This window comes from Rhinoraja longicauda, chromosome 24 (assembly GCF_053455715.1).
Source record: "Rhinoraja longicauda isolate Sanriku21f chromosome 24, sRhiLon1.1, whole genome shotgun sequence".
Taxonomy (NCBI): Eukaryota; Metazoa; Chordata; class Chondrichthyes; order Rajiformes; family Arhynchobatidae; genus Rhinoraja; species Rhinoraja longicauda.
The window spans coordinates 16,593,816-16,614,712 of record NC_135976.1 but is presented as its reverse complement, the minus strand read 5'-3'; the positions used below and the strand labels follow the sequence as shown (position 1 = coordinate 16,614,712).

General features: G+C 41.5%; 1 protein-coding gene across 1 annotated transcript in view; it reads right to left on the bottom strand.

Annotated features, from left to right (window-relative positions):
* Positions 1 to 575: 575 nt before the first annotated feature.
* Positions 576 to 20,897, bottom strand: part of LOC144605449 (bromodomain and PHD finger-containing protein 3-like) — a 58,663-nt gene continuing 38,341 nt past the window's right edge. The window contains exons 6-13 of the mRNA XM_078420718.1: positions 18,459 to 18,771; positions 12,425 to 12,691; positions 9,027 to 9,557; positions 7,810 to 7,918; positions 5,195 to 5,301; positions 4,125 to 4,222; positions 2,584 to 2,738; positions 576 to 1,549 (exon numbers count right to left, since the gene is read on the bottom strand). Of these exons, the coding sequence (XP_078276844.1) occupies positions 1,366 to 1,549; positions 2,584 to 2,738; positions 4,125 to 4,222; positions 5,195 to 5,301; positions 7,810 to 7,918; positions 9,027 to 9,557; positions 12,425 to 12,691; positions 18,459 to 18,771 (1,764 nt within the window). The 3' untranslated portion in view covers positions 576 to 1,365. The remainder of the gene's footprint in view (positions 1,550 to 2,583; positions 2,739 to 4,124; positions 4,223 to 5,194; positions 5,302 to 7,809; positions 7,919 to 9,026; positions 9,558 to 12,424; positions 12,692 to 18,458; positions 18,772 to 20,897) is intronic.

Genomic DNA, 20,897 nt, shown 5'->3' with positions numbered 1-20,897 from the left:
GCGTGGACTCGTTGGGCCAAAGGGACTGTTTCTGCGCTGTGTCTCTAAAGTCTAAACACTCGTCACCACTTCAGCAATGATGAACTTCTATGGACTGTGTCTTTAGATGCACTACATACTTGAATCATGGATACCTAGTATTACGGTCCAGCATATATTTTATTATCATACATTCATTTGGGTATTATTGTGTTAATGGGCTAGCTAAGCTAGCGAAGATGGGTACCAACCCAAATGCCACTTATCCATGTTCTCCAGGGATGCTGTCTGATCTGCTGAGTTACTCCAGCACTGTGTGTCCTTAGCATCGAAGAATTTATTGGTTCTATTACCAGTACATATGACAATTAAACTGTCTGGTCTCTTGACTTACCTAGATATTTCTTCATGAAAATGCAGGTATAGGCCTAAGTTGACTTTTAAATAAATTTCACCATATTCTCCTCGATGACTTTAAATGCACTGCAATTCATCTGCGCAACCAAAGAGGGGCAGCAATGAGAGTGGCCTATTTTGAACACTGACATACTGAGCGGAGCCATTAAAATTAGAACGTCTTCATTTCTAGATCACCACATTTAATTCTCAAGAGAAAATATAGCCTCAGACAGTTGGATTGTAATAGATCAGAGGTAAAAGTACAGTTTTTGCAAGTGTCAATTCTCTTTTTTTTTCCTGAACCATTACAGCTCTTATAAACAGTACTAGAAAGCAAATAATCTTACTTTCTACAATAAATACATGAACATCCTGTGTAGCACAGTGGACACGCAGCTAATTTTAGGTCCCTAGATATGTCAACGTCATTGATATAATAGCCCGAATACATTAAAAACCAAAATCAAAAATGCAATAAAAAGTGTTTTAAAGTTGTACTACACAGTATACACAGGTCACAAGTCCACTGCATTTAACAGAACAAATACTTTCAAACGTCAAATGGTATTGTTTCTCAAATAAATTACAGTGTGTGCGTACAAAACCCATTACCATCACAGAGAAGCAAAAGATTCATATTTGCAGCCTTGAATAATTTAGTGTATAACAATATAATACAATTATGTACATGTTTTCTCTTCCCCTCGACGTCGACACAAAGGCATTATAAACACTATCAACAGGATCTGTATTCGTAAGTTTAAAGCATGATTTATGTTTAAATGAAGTAAACGTGACAAGAACAAGTCAAAGAAAGGTCATATAAGAATTGGCAGTGCCAGAGGCTCTGTGTCGATCTGCTTAACAGTATGAAAAAATAAAGAAAGTGTATTTAGTTTTTACAAATGAGCAGAAATTAAGGTCTTTGATGCCTGATGTCACATCGTACAATCTCCTTTTGCAACTTTGGTTATGTTTTTATCACAGTCACATGTAGTTTGAGGTGAGGAACCCGTTATCCCCGCGTACTCTGCTCAAATGGATCATAGCTCGGTCGTATGCAATTTGAACAGACTTTCGGATGCTTGATTTACGCCCTTCCATCATTTTCAATTTGTCCACTGTGTCGTCAATACCAAGAGGAAGCAACTTTGATCGAGGAAGCCACTGCCTGTTAATAGAGACAACGGGAGATTAGAAGGGTTCCAAACAAATTGGACAGCAATAAATGAAAACGACACAAAGTGCTGGAGAAACTCAGCGGGTCAGGAAGCATCCCTGGAGATCAGCTATGGGAACGGATCTGCCAGCTCTGGCCAGGCCAGAGTTACACAGCTCCGGCCGCAGGGGGCTAATTCGACCCGGCGATCAGCACGTAAGTCCCGATGAGGTAGAAATTGGCCGCCACATGTCGGGGGAACTCAAGTGCACTCTCATAATTTTGTCCAGATTAAAGGAGGTGCCAGACCACCAGTTGCCCGAAAATCGATGGTGGACCGGTAATTGACCAGATTTGGTTTTGATCTTCTACGTCATTGTTCATCATTAGCCGGGGAGTGTGTCTTGTGGAGGCTGGTCTTAACGCAAGGGTATAGAATGGAGTTGGGGGCACTTCATAACAGAGCAATAGACGCCAGATACATCTATTTTATATCATATTAAATCAGGACCCTATGAGAAGGTTTAGAAGGTTGCCAAAGCTGCAACCTTTGACATCATATGCAAGAGACTGCAAATGCCGAAATCTTGAGCAAAAAACAAAGTGACAGTGGAACTCAGCACCTCTGGACTGAAATGGATAAGATGGCGTTTCGTGTCGGTACCCTTTTTCAGACCTGAAAAGTCACCTTTCCATATTCTTCAAGATGCTGTCTGACCTGCTGACTTATAAAGGCACTCTGCGTCTTTTAAAAAAAATATAAACCAGCATCTGCAGTTCCTTGTTTCTTAATTTCTACTTTCATGATTAATTTCTACTTTCATGATTACAAAAGTCATTGAAACAACTGAATATCTTAAGAAAAGATGTTGTCCCGCTGAAAGAATGAAGTCTTTATTTGTCAGAAAACGATACAAAGTGCCTCAGCTGGTCAGGCAGCATCTCTGCAGAACATGGATAGGTGACATTTCAGGTCGGGACCCTTCTTCAGACTCAGATGGAGTCATTGCTTCTGGAATCAAATCTAAAAATACAGTTTAACTTACCATGTTCTTTTGTTGTCAAAAAATAAAACTAGATATAATTTTTCTCCAGCTTCAGCGTGCATTTGTTCTCCTAGTTTGATGACATCCAGTGGAGGTACAGGTATGGGGACGCCGTTGTGATATAAACCATCTCGAGGCATATTTGGATCTATGATCTACAAAGTAAAACATTACAGAATATAAGGAAAAAATATTTTGTATTTGTACATGAGCTCTGGGCCAGTCTCTTCATACCCAATCAATACTTCAGAGGGCGACACAGTGCACAGCGGGTAGAGCTGCTGCCTCACAGCGTCAGAGACCCGAGTTCAATCCTGACTACCTATGCTGTCTGTGTGGAGTATGCACGTTCTCCCTATGACCGCGTGGGTTTTCTCTGGGTGCTCCGGTTTCCTCCCACGTTCCAAAGATGTGCGGGTTTGTAAGTTAATTGGCCTCTGTAAATTGCAGTTAGTGTGAAGGGAGTGGATGAGAAAGTGTGATATCATAGAACTAGTGTCAATAGGTAATCTATGGTTGGCATGGACTCGTTGGGCCGAAGGACCTATTTCCATGCCGTATCATTATATGAATAGTATATACATGGCCTAGTACGACAAATTAAATCAATCGCCAATTCATATTCTTTTCACAATGCTGGCAAACAGATATCTTGTAGTCTTCTTTGAAACTACTGTTTTAGTAGATACAGCATGGAAACAGGCCTTTTAGCCCACCGAGTCAACGCCAACCATTGATCACCCATTCACACTGGTTCTATGTTAACCCACATTTGTATCCACTTCCCACAGTCAGGATAATTTAGAGGCCGATTAACTTAGAAAAACTCGCATGTCTATGGAATGTGGGAGGAGACTGGAGCACCCGGAGGAAACCCACATGGTCACAGGAAGAACGTGCAAACTCCACAGACAGCACCCAAGGATAGGATCGAACTCTGGTCTTTGGCATGGCGAGGTATCATCTCTACCTGCTGCGCCACTGTGCTGCCTTGTCGATCTTTTTTACACCCACTGGAGAGTGCACAGTGCCCAAGTCCAAAGTCACATCTGAAATACAGCACTTCCAGCAGTCAATACAACAAGAATGTACTCTCTCACCTTAAACCTGTGCCCAGAGGTTCTTGATTCCCCTACTGTGGATAAAAGATCCTGTGCAACAACCCTATGTATTCCCCTCGTGATCTTATATACATGTATAAGATCACCCCTTATCCTCCTGTGCTCCCAGGAATAAAGTCCTGTCCTGCCCATCCTCTCCCTGTAACTGGAACACTCAAGTCCTGGCAACATCCTCGTGAATCGTCTCAGCACTCTTTCCACCTTAACAACATCTTTACTGTAGCAGGGTGACCAAAATGGAACACAATACTCCAAATGTGGCCTCACCTATATCTTGTACGACTGTAACATAACATTCCACCCGTTATTCTCAACTTCTATATTCATTCTGGGCTTGTTATTTTTGTCTGCCGCACATTAGTAGCAATATTGCTTCATGTGGGGTAATATATTTTAATGAAAAGACAGATTTTGACTTACCAGTGCTGGATAAGACGGGTACCCTCTACATTTGGCCCAAACTAGTTCCAGAGGTTCTAATATAGCATCATTTTCAAAAGGTGTCCAGACTCCCCTCCCTATAAATGTGAAAGGACAAAAACAACAGTAGCATATATTATCTTACAATTTCACATATTTTAGGTTGGATTAACACACGTCACAACAATACAAAGCTTCCCAGATAAATTTTGATATACCTTCCCCTTCGAGAAAAACAACTGACATTGGCATTAATTTCATTTATTTCCACTGCTCTTTTGTAATACGAGGTCTGAACATCCCTGTTTTAAATAAAACTGCATTTGTTTTTACTGTATTTTAAATCTACCAAAAATAAGACACTGGAGGAACTAATGTCGGAGTAACTCAGCGAGTCAAGCAACATCTCTGGAGAACATGGATAGGTGACGTTTCAGGTTGAGACGTCCGAAGAAGGTTCCCAACCTGAAACGTCACCTATCCATGCACACCAGAGATGCTGTCTGACCCGTTGAGCGATTCCTGTGCTTAGAATCTTTTTTTCTACCAAAAATAAGTTCCGTTGACAGAATAATCATGACAAGAAATATGTACAATCGGATATCCATTAAATAAACCAGTTGAATGTTTTGGACCTTTTAACATTTTCTTCATAAAAGCTAAGTAAAGGGACCATACAACGGAGAAAATATTTCCAGAAGAAAATTCATTAATTCCATACAGCCACAATCATTTTCATGAAAACCTATATTTTGCAAATTCCACAATCGGTGATGTGAATCACATTAAAACACTTCATCGAACATCATGAATGAAATATTAAGAAAATTAAATATGGTCTTTCTGTCTTTCCCAAATCTCTTTTTTTTCCTCATTGAGATGCCTTGCCAAGAATTCTAACACGAAGAGCTGAATGTGGGAGAATTATAAAAGCAAGCTCCACTTATTCTTCTTGCATGCTTTGCAATGCCTCATTAGCAACAGTAATTTCACAGCCACCTATTTCTTACAACTTTATTCTTACAGTCAATTAATTCTTAGCTTAAAGTACTTATTGCTATGCACTATACCTGATGTACTGTAATCTCCACAGGACACATCCCCATTGCCATTATCAAGGCAATGGGCTCGTGCAAGAGCTGGCTTCCCTCGGCTACGTTTGGGTGGAAACAAGCCACTAAAAGAGGAAAAGCAACATTGATCAATTATGAAGATAATGGACAGAAGCCTACCTTGAGGACACAAAGTACTGGAATAACACAGAGGGTCAGGCGGCATCTCCGGAGAACATGAATATGCGACGATTCAGGTTGGGACCCTTCCTCTGACTGATGTACAGTACTCTGGGTTATCATAGTTGTCACAACACTCAGAAAATGTACTTACATTACTCAGGAATTACTCAGAAATGTTTTCTGTCCCTATCCATGTTCTCCAGAGATGCTGTCAGACCTGCTCAGTTACTCCAGCACTTTGTGTCTCTTTTTACTCTTCATATAATATTTTGCTTTCGGATACTAGCTCAAAACTTGAAAATTAACATCAATAAACTAAAATTTTTTGACAAGCTCTATACCCATAGATAATTTTGTAGTATTTCAGTTTAAGGAACTTTGTGTTTAAGAAAGCATAAAGCATCCCACTGGTTCATTAATATATTAGTGTATTAATATGTTCTAGTACATTGCTTATTTATTAACCTATTGTTTCATGACATTGGATCAGTAAACTGGGAGAATTAATATTCTTAAATTTTCTCTATTGTATAAGCAGAAAGTTGCTTTGCCTTATATGCACGAGAAAATAAAACAAAAACTAAAATAAGGGACGAGGTTTAAGTAAATTGACAAAATTCATCTTAATCTGGGTGCATTGAATTTACTGCAGCCTTTGTCGAAACCTGATCTAAAGGTTGGATTTATTAAATTTAATTAAATGTAATTTGCTTAAGAAATGGGCGATGCAAATTTGATTGTTTCAAATGCAAAAGTGTATTAATAGAGGGTTTATTCAAAATAAGCAGTGAAGGATATTATGTTTTATCAAAGTTGGAATCCACTAAGCCACTTAGTTTTAGATACAGTGTGGAACAGGCCCTTCGGCCCAATGACTCCATGCTGACAATCCTATACATTAGGGCCAATTTACAATCTTTACCAATGCCAATTAGCTTACAAACCTGTATGCCTTTTGAATGTGGGAGGAGACCGCCGGAGCACCTGGAGAAAACCCAGGCGGTCACGGAGAGAAAGCACATACTCCATACAGACAGCACCCGTAGTCAGGATCGAACCCGGTTCTCTGGCGCTGTGAGGCAGCAACTCTATCGCTGCACCACCACTTATGCAACACATTATTATTTAAATGTCTATGGTCTTCTTCCATTTTTAAAGCACTGAATGTCATTTTCAAATTATCGGTGCTTTATAAAACAACTTTCTATTCAATCAAGTTCGAAAGTTGAAAGTTAATAAAATATTTTCAGTACGCAGATCAAAACGAAACTGCTGTGAAGTGTTTACTGCAGAATATCTGACTGCCTACTGTTGAAACTGTAGAAACAACTTCAGTATAAGAATACGATGCCATATCTGTCCTTTATCAAAAAGAGTTTCTGATTTTGTCATTATGGGGTGTCAGATTCTCGGTGTTACTCAGCTGGGAATAGGAAAATATAAGAAATGAAGCATATTTATATTTGTGGACCACTCTATGCAAAAGACAGGTGCAGAATAGGCTGGTGAGAATTGCCTCCTGTGTCAGAAGTATATACACACGTGCTATATTATTTTAATATACATTATTAACTTTAGACTTTAGAGATCGACCCACGGAGATGGCACTGATCACCCCGTACACTAGCACTATCCTAAACACTGGGGACAATTTACAATTTACAGAAGCCAATTAACCTACAACCCGGGGAAAACCACGTGGTCACAGGGAGAGCGTACAGACAGCACCCATAGTTAGGATCAAACACAGGTCTTTGGCACTGTAACGCAGCAACTCTACGCTGTGCCACTGTGCTGTGAGTTGTCTTTAATACTCTTATTTAGTCAGTAATATTGTGGTTGGGATGACAAAAGATTTTTCGAACATGCTACAACTAGTTTTGGCAACACAAGATGTAGCACAGTTTATAGACGCAAAAAGCTGGAGTAACTCAGCAGGACAGGCAGCATCTCTGGAGAGAAGGAATGGGTGGCGTTTCAGATTGAGACCCTTCTTCAAACCCGAAACGTCACTCATCCTCTCCAGAGATGCTGCCTGTCCCGCTGAGTTGCTCCAGCTTTTTATGTCTATCTTTGGTTTAAACCAGCATCTGCAGTTCCTTCTTACACATGTGGCAGTTTATCTTCAACATTAGTCTCTCTCCAATAAAACCACGATTTAGGTGCCCTGTTCAATGTCCCAATATGTTTTCCAGCAAAAATTGTACAAGAGTAGCATTTTCATTTCCTGCATCAGCAATTCTTACAATTTCTGAAAGCCAATTTAAATTTAACAATTATATCACATCAAGGGGGGAACAAATGCTTTATAGAGAGATTTCAATTTGTGATATGGAAAGAACGCCTTCTAGCTCATTGATCTACAACTTAAATAGTTTGTAGACTCTACAGTTCATTACATGCACAAAAGACAGGATAACTCTACAGGACTTTAAAATTTTAATAAGTACCTGTTACTATCAAATGCCCCATTACTTCCAAGACTGGAACCACATTCTGAATCCGAGTAGCTCTCTGCATTTGACAATTGAGTGTGTTTTCCGAAACCATTAGAAAGCCCTGTGCACAAAACATACAAAGTTTCAACCAAACAGTCCCCTGTGCAAAACATTTATTTTGAAACAAATAGGAACTCTTCAGACTGACTTCCCCCTGTTAAAGAGCAGCTTTTGACTGACCGCAGGCCAACATCGATCATGGCTACAAAGAAATCAGGCAGTCACCATCAAGAGGTTTAGCTGTGGGCCTCTGCACACTGGAGTTTAGAACGATGAGGGAATGTCTCATTGAAACCTACCGGATAATGAAAGGCCTAGATAGCATGGATGTGGAGAGGGTTTTTTCAGGAGTGGGAGAGTCCAGGACCAGAAGCCATAGCCACAGAATAAAAGGGTATACCTTTAGAAAGGAGGTGAGGAGGAATTTCTTTAGTCGTGAAAGTAATTTCTTTAGGGTGGTGAATCTGTGAAATTCATTGCCACAGAAGGCTGTGGAGGCCTAGTCAATGGATTTTTTAACGGCAGAGATTGTTAAATTGTCAGATTAGTATAGGTGTCAGGGGTTATGGGGAGAATGGGGTTAAGAGGGAAAGATATGTAGGAAAGATAGATCAGTCCTGATTGAATGGCAGAGTAGACTTGATGGGCCGAATGGCCTAATTCTGCTCCGAGAACCTTTGAACTGTACAGCACAGGAATGGTTCCTTTGGCCCACAATGTCTGTGCCAAAAACCTGATGCCAAGTACTGATCTCATCTGCCTGTTCATGATCCATATCCTTCTATTCCCTGGATTTCCAAGTACCTATTTGAAAGCGTCTTAAACGCCAATGTCGTATCAAGCAGAATAAAAAGATGTTCCTTTAGAATGGGGATGAGGAGGAATTTCTTTAGCTAGAGGGTGGTGAATCTGTGGAATTCATTGCCGCAGACGGCTGTGGAGGCCAAGTCAATGGACATTTTAACGCAGATTGATAGGTTCTTGACTAGTAAGGGTGTCCAAGGTTACAGGATGAAGGCGTGAGAATGAGTTTGAGAGAAAAAAATGGATCAGTCGTGAGTGAATGGCGGAGCAGACCCGATGGGTCAAATGGCTAATTCTGCTCCTATATCTTATGATCTGTTGACAAAGAACGTTGATCGTGTACAAGACCATGAAGAAGGTTTTACCTAGCTCTGCAGGAGTGCAGGGAGATTTCTCACTCTCACTGTCCGAACTGCAGCTCAAGCTTTGGGGTCGTTTTCTTGACTTGCGCAAACTCTGCAGTTTTGATAGTGTCCCCGGTGAAGTATTCAGTGCCAATTGTTCTGCTTGGTGCTGGCTGTCTCCATTCTCCAAGGGTTGGCCGCAGCCCTTCTGTAACTTCGCTCCGTTTTTGGCCTTCCGGAAGAGGACGGACGTGCGCCTGCCCACTTCGTTGACGGACTGCGCCGAAGTGTCTGAGGTAGGGAGAGCGAGACCGTTCACTCCGCTATCACTCAGCAGCCGCTGCAGAGTGTGAGCACCAAGGGATTCGTTTTGTAGTGTTTTTCTGCTCAGAACGTCACTGTCGGATTTAATCCGTTTGTGCAGTCTGCTATGTACCCTGCTCTCGCTCACGGGTTTGAGGGTAGGAGGGTCCGTGTGGGTTTCAGAGTCTGAGGGTAAAGGTGCTGGCCCTGTAGGCTCCAATGTTGGTGGGAGTGATGATTTCAAATCCTCTGTAGGAAGGAGAAGAATAAGAGTATAAACACACAAACTGAAAAAAAACAGGGCGGCAGAGAGGTGCTGAAGTGACTATGGGAGCTGTCTGGACCCGGGTAAAACCCACGCGATCACGGGGGGTTTATACATTCTCCCTGTGACCGTGTAGATTTCTCCAGTTTATAACCCAACTGAGAACATTGAATTCTCCAATTTTAGGTAACTCTCTACAAACACATCCCTCCCCCTACTTTTTTTTCCCCCTTTTCCTCCGTGTCCCATTTCTCCCCTTCAGCTTCCTCTTCACCCAGTCCCCTCCCACCTATATTCCTTCCTCTGGCTTCACATTTCACCCATCTTCTCTCCTTCTTTCTGGGGAGTGGACGGGAGAGTGAAGTTGAGAGGAAAAGATTAATCAACCATGTTTGAATGGTGGAGTTGACTCAAGGGTCGAATGGCCTAATTCTACTCTTATGACTTATGCAAATATCTTTTGTCTTTGCATATCTGGACTTTGTACAACCATTTAATAAAAAATGTCCCTTACCTGTATCCACCTACCACTTGCAAGACCATGTCCCACCCCCACACCTCTCTCCCAGCTTTCTCCCCCATCTACAATCAGTCTGAAGAATGGTCACCACCCAAATCGTCACCTACGCATGTCTTCCAGAGACGCTGCCTGATCTGCTGAGTCAATCCAGCACTTTGTCTCTTTTTGTGAAATCAGCATCTGTAGTTGCTTACGTCAACTTTGTAAAATATATACACTCAGGTTTAGTCAATCTCTAAATATTTGTATTTGTCTATATTATCAGGGATATTTTCCAAATATTATCAAAATAACCCAGATATCAGTAACAAGAATCAAAGAAAAAAATACAATAGTGGACTGAAAAATATATATCTAGCAATGCTTAAAATTCAGAATTTTTCCTTTCGGACATAGTATTTTCTATAATATGCGCAGAAAAGACAACCATGCATATGCCACGCTGCTGTTTATACGCATTGCAAACTTCAAAATATAATCATGTCTCTCCTGTATCATAAAAATATGTTTAACTTGACACTTGAAATGCCTAACAACCATGGTAGTTTGCTCATTACAGAAGGTAGAAATGAAAAACAGAGGCTTCTTTTTACTTGCAGGCTATCTACAATTTAAAATCCACAAAGCTCTTGCTTCTAACAATTTATGGTAGGTATATTTATGAGTAGGTATACTCATTCTTCTTTCTTTCCTTACTTAACTCTTAAGATATTTCCTATCCTATCTATTGAAAGTTACATCTTGACATCAAATCAAATCATGTTATAGGAGCAGAATTAGGCAATTCGGCCCATCAAGTCTATGCCATTCAATCATGGTTGATCTATCTTTCCCTCTCAGCTCCATTGTCCTGCCTTCTCCCCATAATCCTTGACACCCTTACTAATCAAGAACATGTCAATCACCGCTTTAAAAATACCCGATGACTTAGGTTAGGTGTTAGTTATTTCTTACCCATCACTATTAATGTTACTGACATTAAAGAGCTGGTCTTTAATACATATTTAGTAAAGTATCATTTGTAAGTGCATCTACTAATAATGATTAAGAACTATTTGTTCCTCCAACATGAATCAAAAGCACAGATCACATTGCCTCTATTCCAAAGCTGTTCAACAAGTAAACTTTAAGCACCTATAGATCCAGAAATCTCGGTATAGTGATTGAATACTCTACTCATTTGTCGATGAAAAATGCATTGTGCATCTTCCTCTTTGCTCTACCTATTGTACTCGAGTTTGACTTGATTGTATTTATGTATTGTATTATCTGATCTGTTTGGATAGCATGCAAAACAGAGCTTTTCACTGAACCTGGTACATGTGACAATACTAAACCTAAACCTAACCCTACCTAGTTCCACTGCAAAGAAGGAATCGAAAATGAAAGGACTAAGTTTTTGTTTCAAACATTACTCCAGAACTATTGTTTCAATGGGCTTACTCCAAAGTCAATTCCAGGCATTGGGTGGTATTCTACAGAAGCAATGTAGAAACAAAGAACTGCAGATGCTGGTTTATACCAAAGATAGACACAAAGTGCTGAAATATCTCAGCAGATCAGGCAGCATCTCAGGAGAAAAGGGATAGATGACGTTTTGGATCGGGACTCTTCTTCAGACTCAGTCCGAGGACGGGTTCTGAGCGGAAACTACAGCCATCCTTTTTCTCCAGAGATGCTGCCTGAGCCGCTGAGTTACTCCAGCACTTTGTGTCTATCTTCGGTAGGATTCTGCAATTGCTTTCTGAATTTTCCCTCCTTATATTCTGAAAGGGATTTCAGAATTTCTGTGCATGGGAGGCTTGTTACAGAAATCCCAAACAAACAAGCAGTGTTTCAGTATCTCCACCGACCCTGCAACCTTCTCCACTTCAATCAAAGGAAGTCAGTACTGACGAAAATCTAAGTTATTTGCCGTCTAGATGTTCAAGAGAATCCCTGAAAATGTTATACTTTATGCTTAGGTTTACATTCATCATTGTCATGTGTACTGGGGTACAGTGAAAAGCTTTGTTTTGCATGCTAACCAATTCGATCAGATACACCATATATAAAAAAACAATCAAGCCAAACTCAGCTACATTAGAAAGAGCATAGGGGGTTCTATACTTACAGGTTGAAGACAGATTTAAAAGAGTGATTGTATTGGATGATAGTAGATATAAATATACCGTACATAAATACAATCAAGCCAAACTCAAGTATAATGGATAGAGCAATGGGGAACATAGAGTGCAGAATATAATTCTTGGCATTGGTGTGCATGTGAGCTTTTGGCAAGTCTGACTTAAAAAGAGCCAATTTTACGTATGTAAAGAGAATGTACCACACCTCTTTCAGTGCTTTCCTCATGGCCTTCAACCAGTGGCTTCTCATTATCCTCCTTCGAAAACTCAGAGCAGTTGCTGTTATGCAGATGTCGCTGCTGGGCCAGTTTATGCCTGATGCTGTTGATCTCTCTCCTCAGCAATCTCACTCGTTTTGATCGCGCTCCACTCGACTTCATGGTGCATGTTATGTCCAGCTTATCCAGCAACCCCTTCAGCTGGTCCTCTAGTGACAAGTGGGCTCTGTTCTCCGGTATCAGCATGTTGTCCACTGAAAAACATACCACACCAAAAATGATCCCACAATTTCTGGCGATCAACGGTAGATATTGTTTGGTTTGAGTTAAGAATTTAACATAAAATTAAACTACTTTAAGCATCACATTAAAGCCACTATAACTATGAAAATAATTCATAAAATTCATATTTTGTGAGCATTTACCAATTTGAAAAAGCAGTAATGTGCTATTAAATAAAGATTAATTAAATATTGGAAAAAAGTAGAATTCTACCCCGTGTAGACTTAATGCAATTAGCAATTTCAAATCCGATTAAATGAATGAATATTACAAAAAATAACCTACTGTTGAAACGTCATGTAACATAAATATTTAACAGCGTTATACACAATATTTATCATTGATGTAAATTCACTTCAGACTCAAACTTGGCATTTTCATGAAAATTTAAAAGATGGTCTGAATTAGTATTTTAAAATATAATATTACCAAGTGCTGGCAAATGGGAATAATATAGATGAGTTCTTTATGGTCGGCATGGACATGGTGGACCAAAGGGCCTGTTTTTGTTTCTGACTCAACCTCTTCCCTTCATATACATTTGCATGACTAAGTGATATTTACCCTATGACTGATACATAAATGAAGTGAAAGCCTATCTCATCTTGCTCCAATGCACTTAGTTTCAAAAGAAACTTTAGGTGCTGGTTTACAAAAAAAGACACAAAGTGCTGGAGTAACTCAGTGGGTCAGGCACCATCTCTGGAAGTCATGGATATGTGACATTTTGGGACACTTCTTCACTGAGTTTAGAGTTTAAAGATCCAGCATGGAATCAGACCCTTCGGCCCACCGAGTCCACGATGATCATCAATCACCCGTTCACACTAGTTCTATGTTATTCCACTTTCTCATCCACTTCTTACACACACATGGGGCAATTTTATGAGGCAAATTAACCTACAAAGAGGTAAGTCTTTGGGATGTGGGGGGAAAACTGGAGCACCCAGTGGAAACCCACAAGGTCACAGGGAGAGCATGCAAACTCCACACAGACAGCACCCAAGGTCAGGATCAAACCTGGGTCTCTGGTGATGTGAGGCAGCAGCTCTACTAGCTGTGCCACTGTGCTGCTTAAAAAAATAGAAATAGATCCCTTCAATTAAGTTATCTCAATAGAGAATTATTTTACATGCAACCCAAAATATTATTTTTTCTGTCTTTGCTATGTCAACTGCTGTACCCCAAAACTCTCATATCTCATATTTAATTGCTCATGGAAATTTCTAAACAATTACTTTTTGTGATTCTTATCTGGGGCTCCTGCCATCTTGTTGAAGGAACCATTCAGTTATGGATTATTGCTATTCATGTATAATATTTTCTTTGACTTGATAGCACACAAACAAAACCTTACAATAGACAATAGGTGCTGGGGTAGGCCATTCGGCCCTTTGAGCCAGCACCACCATTCAATGTGATCATGGCTGATCATTCTCAATCAGTACCCCGTTCCTGCCTTCTCCCCATACCCCCTGACTCCGCTATCCTTAAGAGCTCTATCTAGCTCTCTCTTGAATGCATTCAGAGAATTGGCCTCCACTGCCTTCTGAGGCAGAGAATTCCACAGATTTACAACTCTCTGACTGAAAAAGTTTTTCCTCATCTCCGTTCCAAATGGCCTACCCCTTATTCTTAAACTGTGGCCCCTGGTTCTGGACTCCCCCAACATTGGGAACATGCTTCCTGCCTCTAACGTGTCCAACCCCTTAATAATCTTATACGTTTCGATAAGATCCTCTCTCATCCTTCTAAATTCCAGTGTATACAAGCCTTGTCGCTCCAGTCTTTCAACATATGGCAGTCCTGCAATTCCGGGACTTAACCTAGTAAACCTACGCTGCACGCCCTCAATATCAAGAATATCCTTCCTCAAATTTGGAGACCAAAACTACACAGTACTCCAGGTGCGGTCTCACTAGGGCCCTGTACAACTGCAGAAGGGCCTCTTTGCTCCTATACTCAACTCCTCTTGTTATGAAGGCCAACATTCCATTGGCTTTCTTCACTGCCTGCTGTACCTGCATGCTTCCTTTCAGTGACTGTTGCACTACGACACCCAGATCTCGTTGTACGTCCCCTTTTCCTAACTTAACACCATTCAGATAATAATCTGCCTTCCTATTCTTACCACCAAAGTGGATAACCTCACACATTAAACTGCATCTGCCATGCATCCGCCCATTCACACAACCTGTCCAAGTCACCCTGCAACCTCATAGCATATTCCTCACAGTTCACACTGCCACCCAGCTTTGTATCATCTGCAAATTTGCTAATGGTACTTTTAATCCCTTCATCCAAGTCATTAATGTACATTGTAAATAGCTGCGGTCCCAGCACCGAGCCTTGCGGTACCCCCCTGGTCACTGCCTGCCATTCTGAAAGGGACCCATTTATCCCCACTCTTTGCTTTCTGTCTGCCAACCAATTTTCTATCCATATGCATAACAAGGACAGAATCCCCCTCGTTTTTGTAACAAGGACAGAATCCCCCTCGTTTGTAACAAGGACAGAATCCCCCTCGTTCTCACCTTCCACCCCACCAGCCAGCATATCCAACAAATCATCCGCCAACATTTCCGTCACCTACAACGGGACCCCACCATTGGCCACATCTTCCCATCCCCTCCCCTTTCTGCGTTCCGCAGAGACCGTTCCCTCCGTAGCTCCCTGGTCCACTCGGCCCTACCTACCAAACCAATCCCATCCCCGGGCACTTTCCCCTGCAACCGCACGAGATGCAACACCTGTCCCTTTACCTCCCCCTTCAACTCCATCCAAGGACCCAAAGTCTTTCCAGGTGAGACAGAGGTTCACCTGCACCTCCTCCAACCTCATCTATTGCATCCGCTGCTCTAGATGTCAACTTCTTTACATCGGCGAAACCAAACGCAGGCTCGACGATCGTTTCGCTCAACACCTTCGCTCAGTCCGCCTTAACCAACCTGATCTCCCGGTGGCTGAGCACTTCAACTCCCCCTCCCACTCCCAGTCTGACCTTTCTGTCATGGGCCACCTCCAGTGCCATAGTGAGGCCAACCGGAAATTGGAGGAAAAGCGCCTCATATTCCGCTTGGGCAGCTTGCAGCCCAGCGGTATGAACATTGACTTCTCCAACTTTAGATAGTTCCTCTGTCCCTCTCTTCCCCTCCCCTTCCCAGTTCTCCCTCTATCTTCCTGTCTCCACCTATATCCTTCCTTTGTCCCGCCCCCCTGACATCAGTCTGAAGAAGGGTCTCGACGCGAAACGTCACCCATTCCTTCTCTCCTGAGATGCTGCCTGACCTGCTGAGTTACTCCAGCATTTTATGAATACATTTTCTATCCATGTCAGGACCCTACTCCCAATACCATGTGCTCTAATTTTGCCCACTAATCTCCTATGTGGAACCTTGTCGAAGTCAAGGTACACTACATCCACCGGCTCTCACCTGTCAATTTTCCTAGTTACATCCTCAAAGAATTCCAGAAGATTAGTCAAGCATGATTTCCCCTTCATAAATCCATGCTGACTCGGAACGATCCTGTAACTGCTATCCAAATGCTCCGTAATTTTGTCTTTTATAATTGACTCCAGCATCTTCCCCACCACTGATGTCAGACTAACTGGTCTATAATTTCCTGTTTTCTCTCTCCCTCCTTTCTTAAAAAGTAGGATAACATTAGCTACCTTCCAATACACAGGAACTGATCCTGAATCTATAGAACATTGGAAAATGATCAGCAATGCGTCCACGATTTCTAGTGCCATCTCCTTAAGTACCCTGAGATGCAGACCATCAGGCCCTGGGGATTTATCAGCCTTCAGTCCCATCAGTCTACCCAACACCATTTCCTGCCTAATGTGAATTTCCTTCAGTTCCTCCGTCACCCTAGGATCTCTGGCCACCAGAACATCTGGGAGATTGTTTGTATCTTCCTTAGTGAAGACAGATCCAAAGTACCGGTTCAACCCATCTGCCATTTCCTTGTTCTCCGTAATAAATTTCCCTGCTTTTGTCTTCAAGAGGCCCACATTTGCCTTGACTATTTTTTTCCTCTTCACATACCTAAAAAAGCTTTTACTATCCTCCTTTATATTATTGGCTAGCTTACCCTCGTACCTCATCGTTTCTCCCCGTATTGCCTTTTTAGTTATCTTCTGTTGCTCTTTAAAAGAGTCACAATCCTCTGGCTTCCACTCTTCTTAGCTATGTTATACTTCTTCTCTTTTATTTTTATGCTTGTCAGCCACGGGTGCCTCTTACTCCTCTTAGAATCTTTCGTCCTCTTTGGGATAAATTGATCTTGCAACTTCTGCATTATTCCCAGGAATACCGGCCATTGCTGTTCCACCGTCTTCCCTGCTAGGGCCTCCTTCCAGTCAATTCTGGCCAGCTCCTGCCTCATGCCTCTGTAATTCCCTTTGCTATACTGTAATACTGACACTTCTGATTTTCCCTTCTCCCTCTCAATTTGTAGAGTAAAACTTATCACATTATGATCACTGCCTCATAATGGCTCTTTTACCTTGAGTTCCCTTATCAGATCAGGTTCATTATACAACACTAAATCCAGAATTGCCTTCTCCCTGGTAGGCTCCAGTACAAGCTGTTCTCAGAATCCATCTCGGAGGCATTCCACAAACTCCCTTTCCTGGGGTCCAGTACCAACCTGATTTTCCCAGTCTACCTGCATGTTGAAATCTCCCATAACCATCGTAGCATTACATTTGCGACATGCCAATTTTAGCTCTTGATTCAACTTGCACCCTTTGTCGAGGCTACTGTTTGGGGGCCTGTAGATAACTCCCATTAGGGTCTTTTTACCCTTACAATTCCTCATTTCTATCAATACTGATTCTACATCTCCTGATTCCATGTCAGCCCTTGCAAGGGAGTGAATATCATTCCTTACCAACAGAGCGACTCCACCCCCTCTGCCCACCTGTCTGTCTTTTCTATACGTTGTGTACTCCTGAATATTCAGTTCCCAGCCCTGGTCCTCTTGCAGCCATGTCTGTGTAATTCCCACAACATCATTCTTGCCAATGTCTAACTGAGCCTCAAGCTCATCCACTTTATTTCTTATACTTCGCGCATTTAAATACAACACTTTAACTTCGGTATTCACCTCCCTTCTCACACCATTGCCCTGACCTTACTCTCTTATCCCATCTAGAACTTTCCTTCCCATTTATTCGAGAGTCCTTTGCAATTTGTCCTGTATTCGCTTCCCCTTTAACTCCATCTTCATATTCCCAATTTGTCAACCCCCCCCCCCCCCCCAAAACCACACTTGTAGCACTAGCAAACCTGCCTGCCAGAATGTTGGTCCCCCTGCTGTTAAGGTGCAACCCGTCCTTTTTGTACAGGTCACCCCTACCCCCGAAGAGATCCCAGTGGTCTAGAAATCTAAATCCCTGCTAAATCCCTGCTATTGACTAATTGACCAATTTACCAGACTTCTAATTTAATTGATCAGCCAATCCCCGCACTATCCTGCCTTCCTCTGATTAGCTGGGAGGTATGCGCTTCACTGAAAGGTACCCCTGTACCTTGGTACATGTGACAATAATAAATAAACTAAACTCAATATAATGTATGGCTTATTGCTATAAACAAATGCATAATCAGTATGGCACAGTGGAACAATTTTCTATTTTAAAAAATTCATTAAAATAATCTTGGTATTCGGAGTGAAATACATCGTGCAATATAAAAGGTTCCCACACCAACCCCTGCTGTCATGACCTACCATCCTCCCAGGAAAAGCGGTAGAAGTTTGCCAGACTTGGTGATTCGGGTAGATGCATTCCAGTGTCATGGTCATATTCAATGTTATCAGCTTGCCGACGTGCACATCTTAATATGGAGCTTCCAATGTCTCTCAATCTCACTGCTGCCCGGTAGAATATGGTTTCCGTGGCATTATACTTCATACAATTGTTTATGACCAGATTGAAATCCTTTTCAAACTCATCAAGGGTTTTGTAACAGTGAGTTTCGAGTTTTCTCCTCATGGTGGAAAAGTCCATAGGATGTGCAATAAACTCTAAATAATCTGGAACCTTATGAAACAAAAGAATCAATAATAAGTTAACATCTCATTAACCTTAATAAAGGGAAGGATAACATCTTGTTCACCACTCCCAAAACAATACTGTAAATTATAGAGTCTGACCCTTTACAGTCACTTAATAACGAAATTCTTTCTGGTCAACTTGTGAACTTGATCAGATGAAGTTAAATTTATTGTGTAGAAAGGAACTGCAGATGCTGGTTTATACCGAAGATAGACACAAAGTGCTGGAGTAACTCAGCGGGTCAGGCAGCACCTCTGGAGAAAAAGAATGGGTGATGTTTCAGGCGGGACCCTTCTTCAGACTGAAATTCATTACCAGGTGAAAGATCTTAAAAATGAATAGACCCAAAGTTCCATACATTCATTATTATTAGTTACTTCATTGACACGGATTATAATGAATGAACAGAATAACATTTACATGCGATCGTGGCAAAGAGGAGGATTTTACATAGGCACATGGATATGCATGGAGTGAAGGGATGGTTACAATGGTACATGTACCGGCAGATGGGATTAGTTTATCTTGGCATGGAGATGATGGGCCAAGGGGCATGTTCCTGTGCTGTGCTGTGCTGATCTATGTTCTCTAACAAGGAGATTACTATTTTGTTTGATGACTATTTCAGATGGAACAAAGTTGAGGATCTATCTCCAATCACTAACAGCCCCTGTAGCTCAGGAACTGAATATCTCGACTCAGAGCTACCTGAGAACAGATACCAAATGTGTCCACACTACCTTTTTTGTTAAAACACAGAAAACCTGCAAACTCCTTCATTTTGTCAAAGGAACATCTATATAAAGTGTAATTGAAATAGTTTTCTAAATGGGAGTAGAAATCTAGTTATAGGCTATATCCCTACCCCATTGGTTGCCTTTAATAATTTGAAATTTTAAGTAACCGCAAACATTGTGAGCTCGAAGGTAAGCAGCACTGGTTTGTGCAGGACTAAAGTAGAAAATGGTGTCAGCACTCAGCAAGTCAGGCAACATCTGTGAGGAGAAACAGAGTTGGTGTTTCGGGTCAAAGACTGACCATCAAGACTGGAAAAGTCAGGAAATAACCATGTTTAACTTGCAGGGGAGAGATTTTTTTTTCTTTTACCTTCACTTGTCAGTTTTTAATAATAACCGTTACCATGACAACTTTGGTCTGCACTATCACAGACATTCCGAGTTCTCTCCACCATTTCACATCTCGCTATCTCACCTCTACATTTTAAATGAAGCATCAATGACCACAAATTTGACTCTTGCCACCCCCACCCCCCATGGACTTATTCAGTGCTTTAGCTCTTCGGGCCTTTTCTGATTTAACATATTGTTATCTATTTTAAAGGGACACCTTACTCCTTGCAATGATCTGCTGACAAAATAAAACAATTAAGTATTTTTGTTGATTTTGACATTCGCTGCATGTTTCTTCCACATTCCCTTGGTGAAATTTGCTATCCGTTCTTTCCTTTCTATTTCCCCAACTTACAAAGATTTGCTTTAGACTCTGGGCGTTATGCTTTTGTTCATTTTCAACAGACAGTTTAGTTTAGTTTAGTTTAAAGATGCAACACGGAAACAGGGCCTTTACCTCACTGAGTCCACACCTGCCACTGATCACCCGTACACTAGTACTACGTTATCCCACTTTCTCATCCTATACACCAGGAGCATTTTACACAAGCCTATTACCTGACAAATCTGCATGGCTTTGGAATATGGGAGGAAAGTGGAGCACCCGGAGAAAACCCACGCGGTCACAGGAAGATCGTACAAACTTCGCACAGATAGCACCCTTGGGCAGGATTGAATCCGTATCTCTGGCGCTGTGAGGCAACAGCTCTACCGCTGTGCCACTTTGCCGCCCCCATACAAATAACTTGATCAGAAAAACTTACAATGGTCCTGCTGCAATTTTCTCAGGGATATCAGTTCAACCACAAAACAAAATCTAGATTCCACCAATGCAAAAGGGCTACACCATTCAGCTAAAGCTACATTCAACAAGCACTGTCAATTTGGTGCATGGTGCCAGAGGTCAATATTGAGGAGATGTTGAGGCATCATCAGTCTGAAGACGGGTCTCGACCCGAATCGTCACCCATTCCTTCTCTC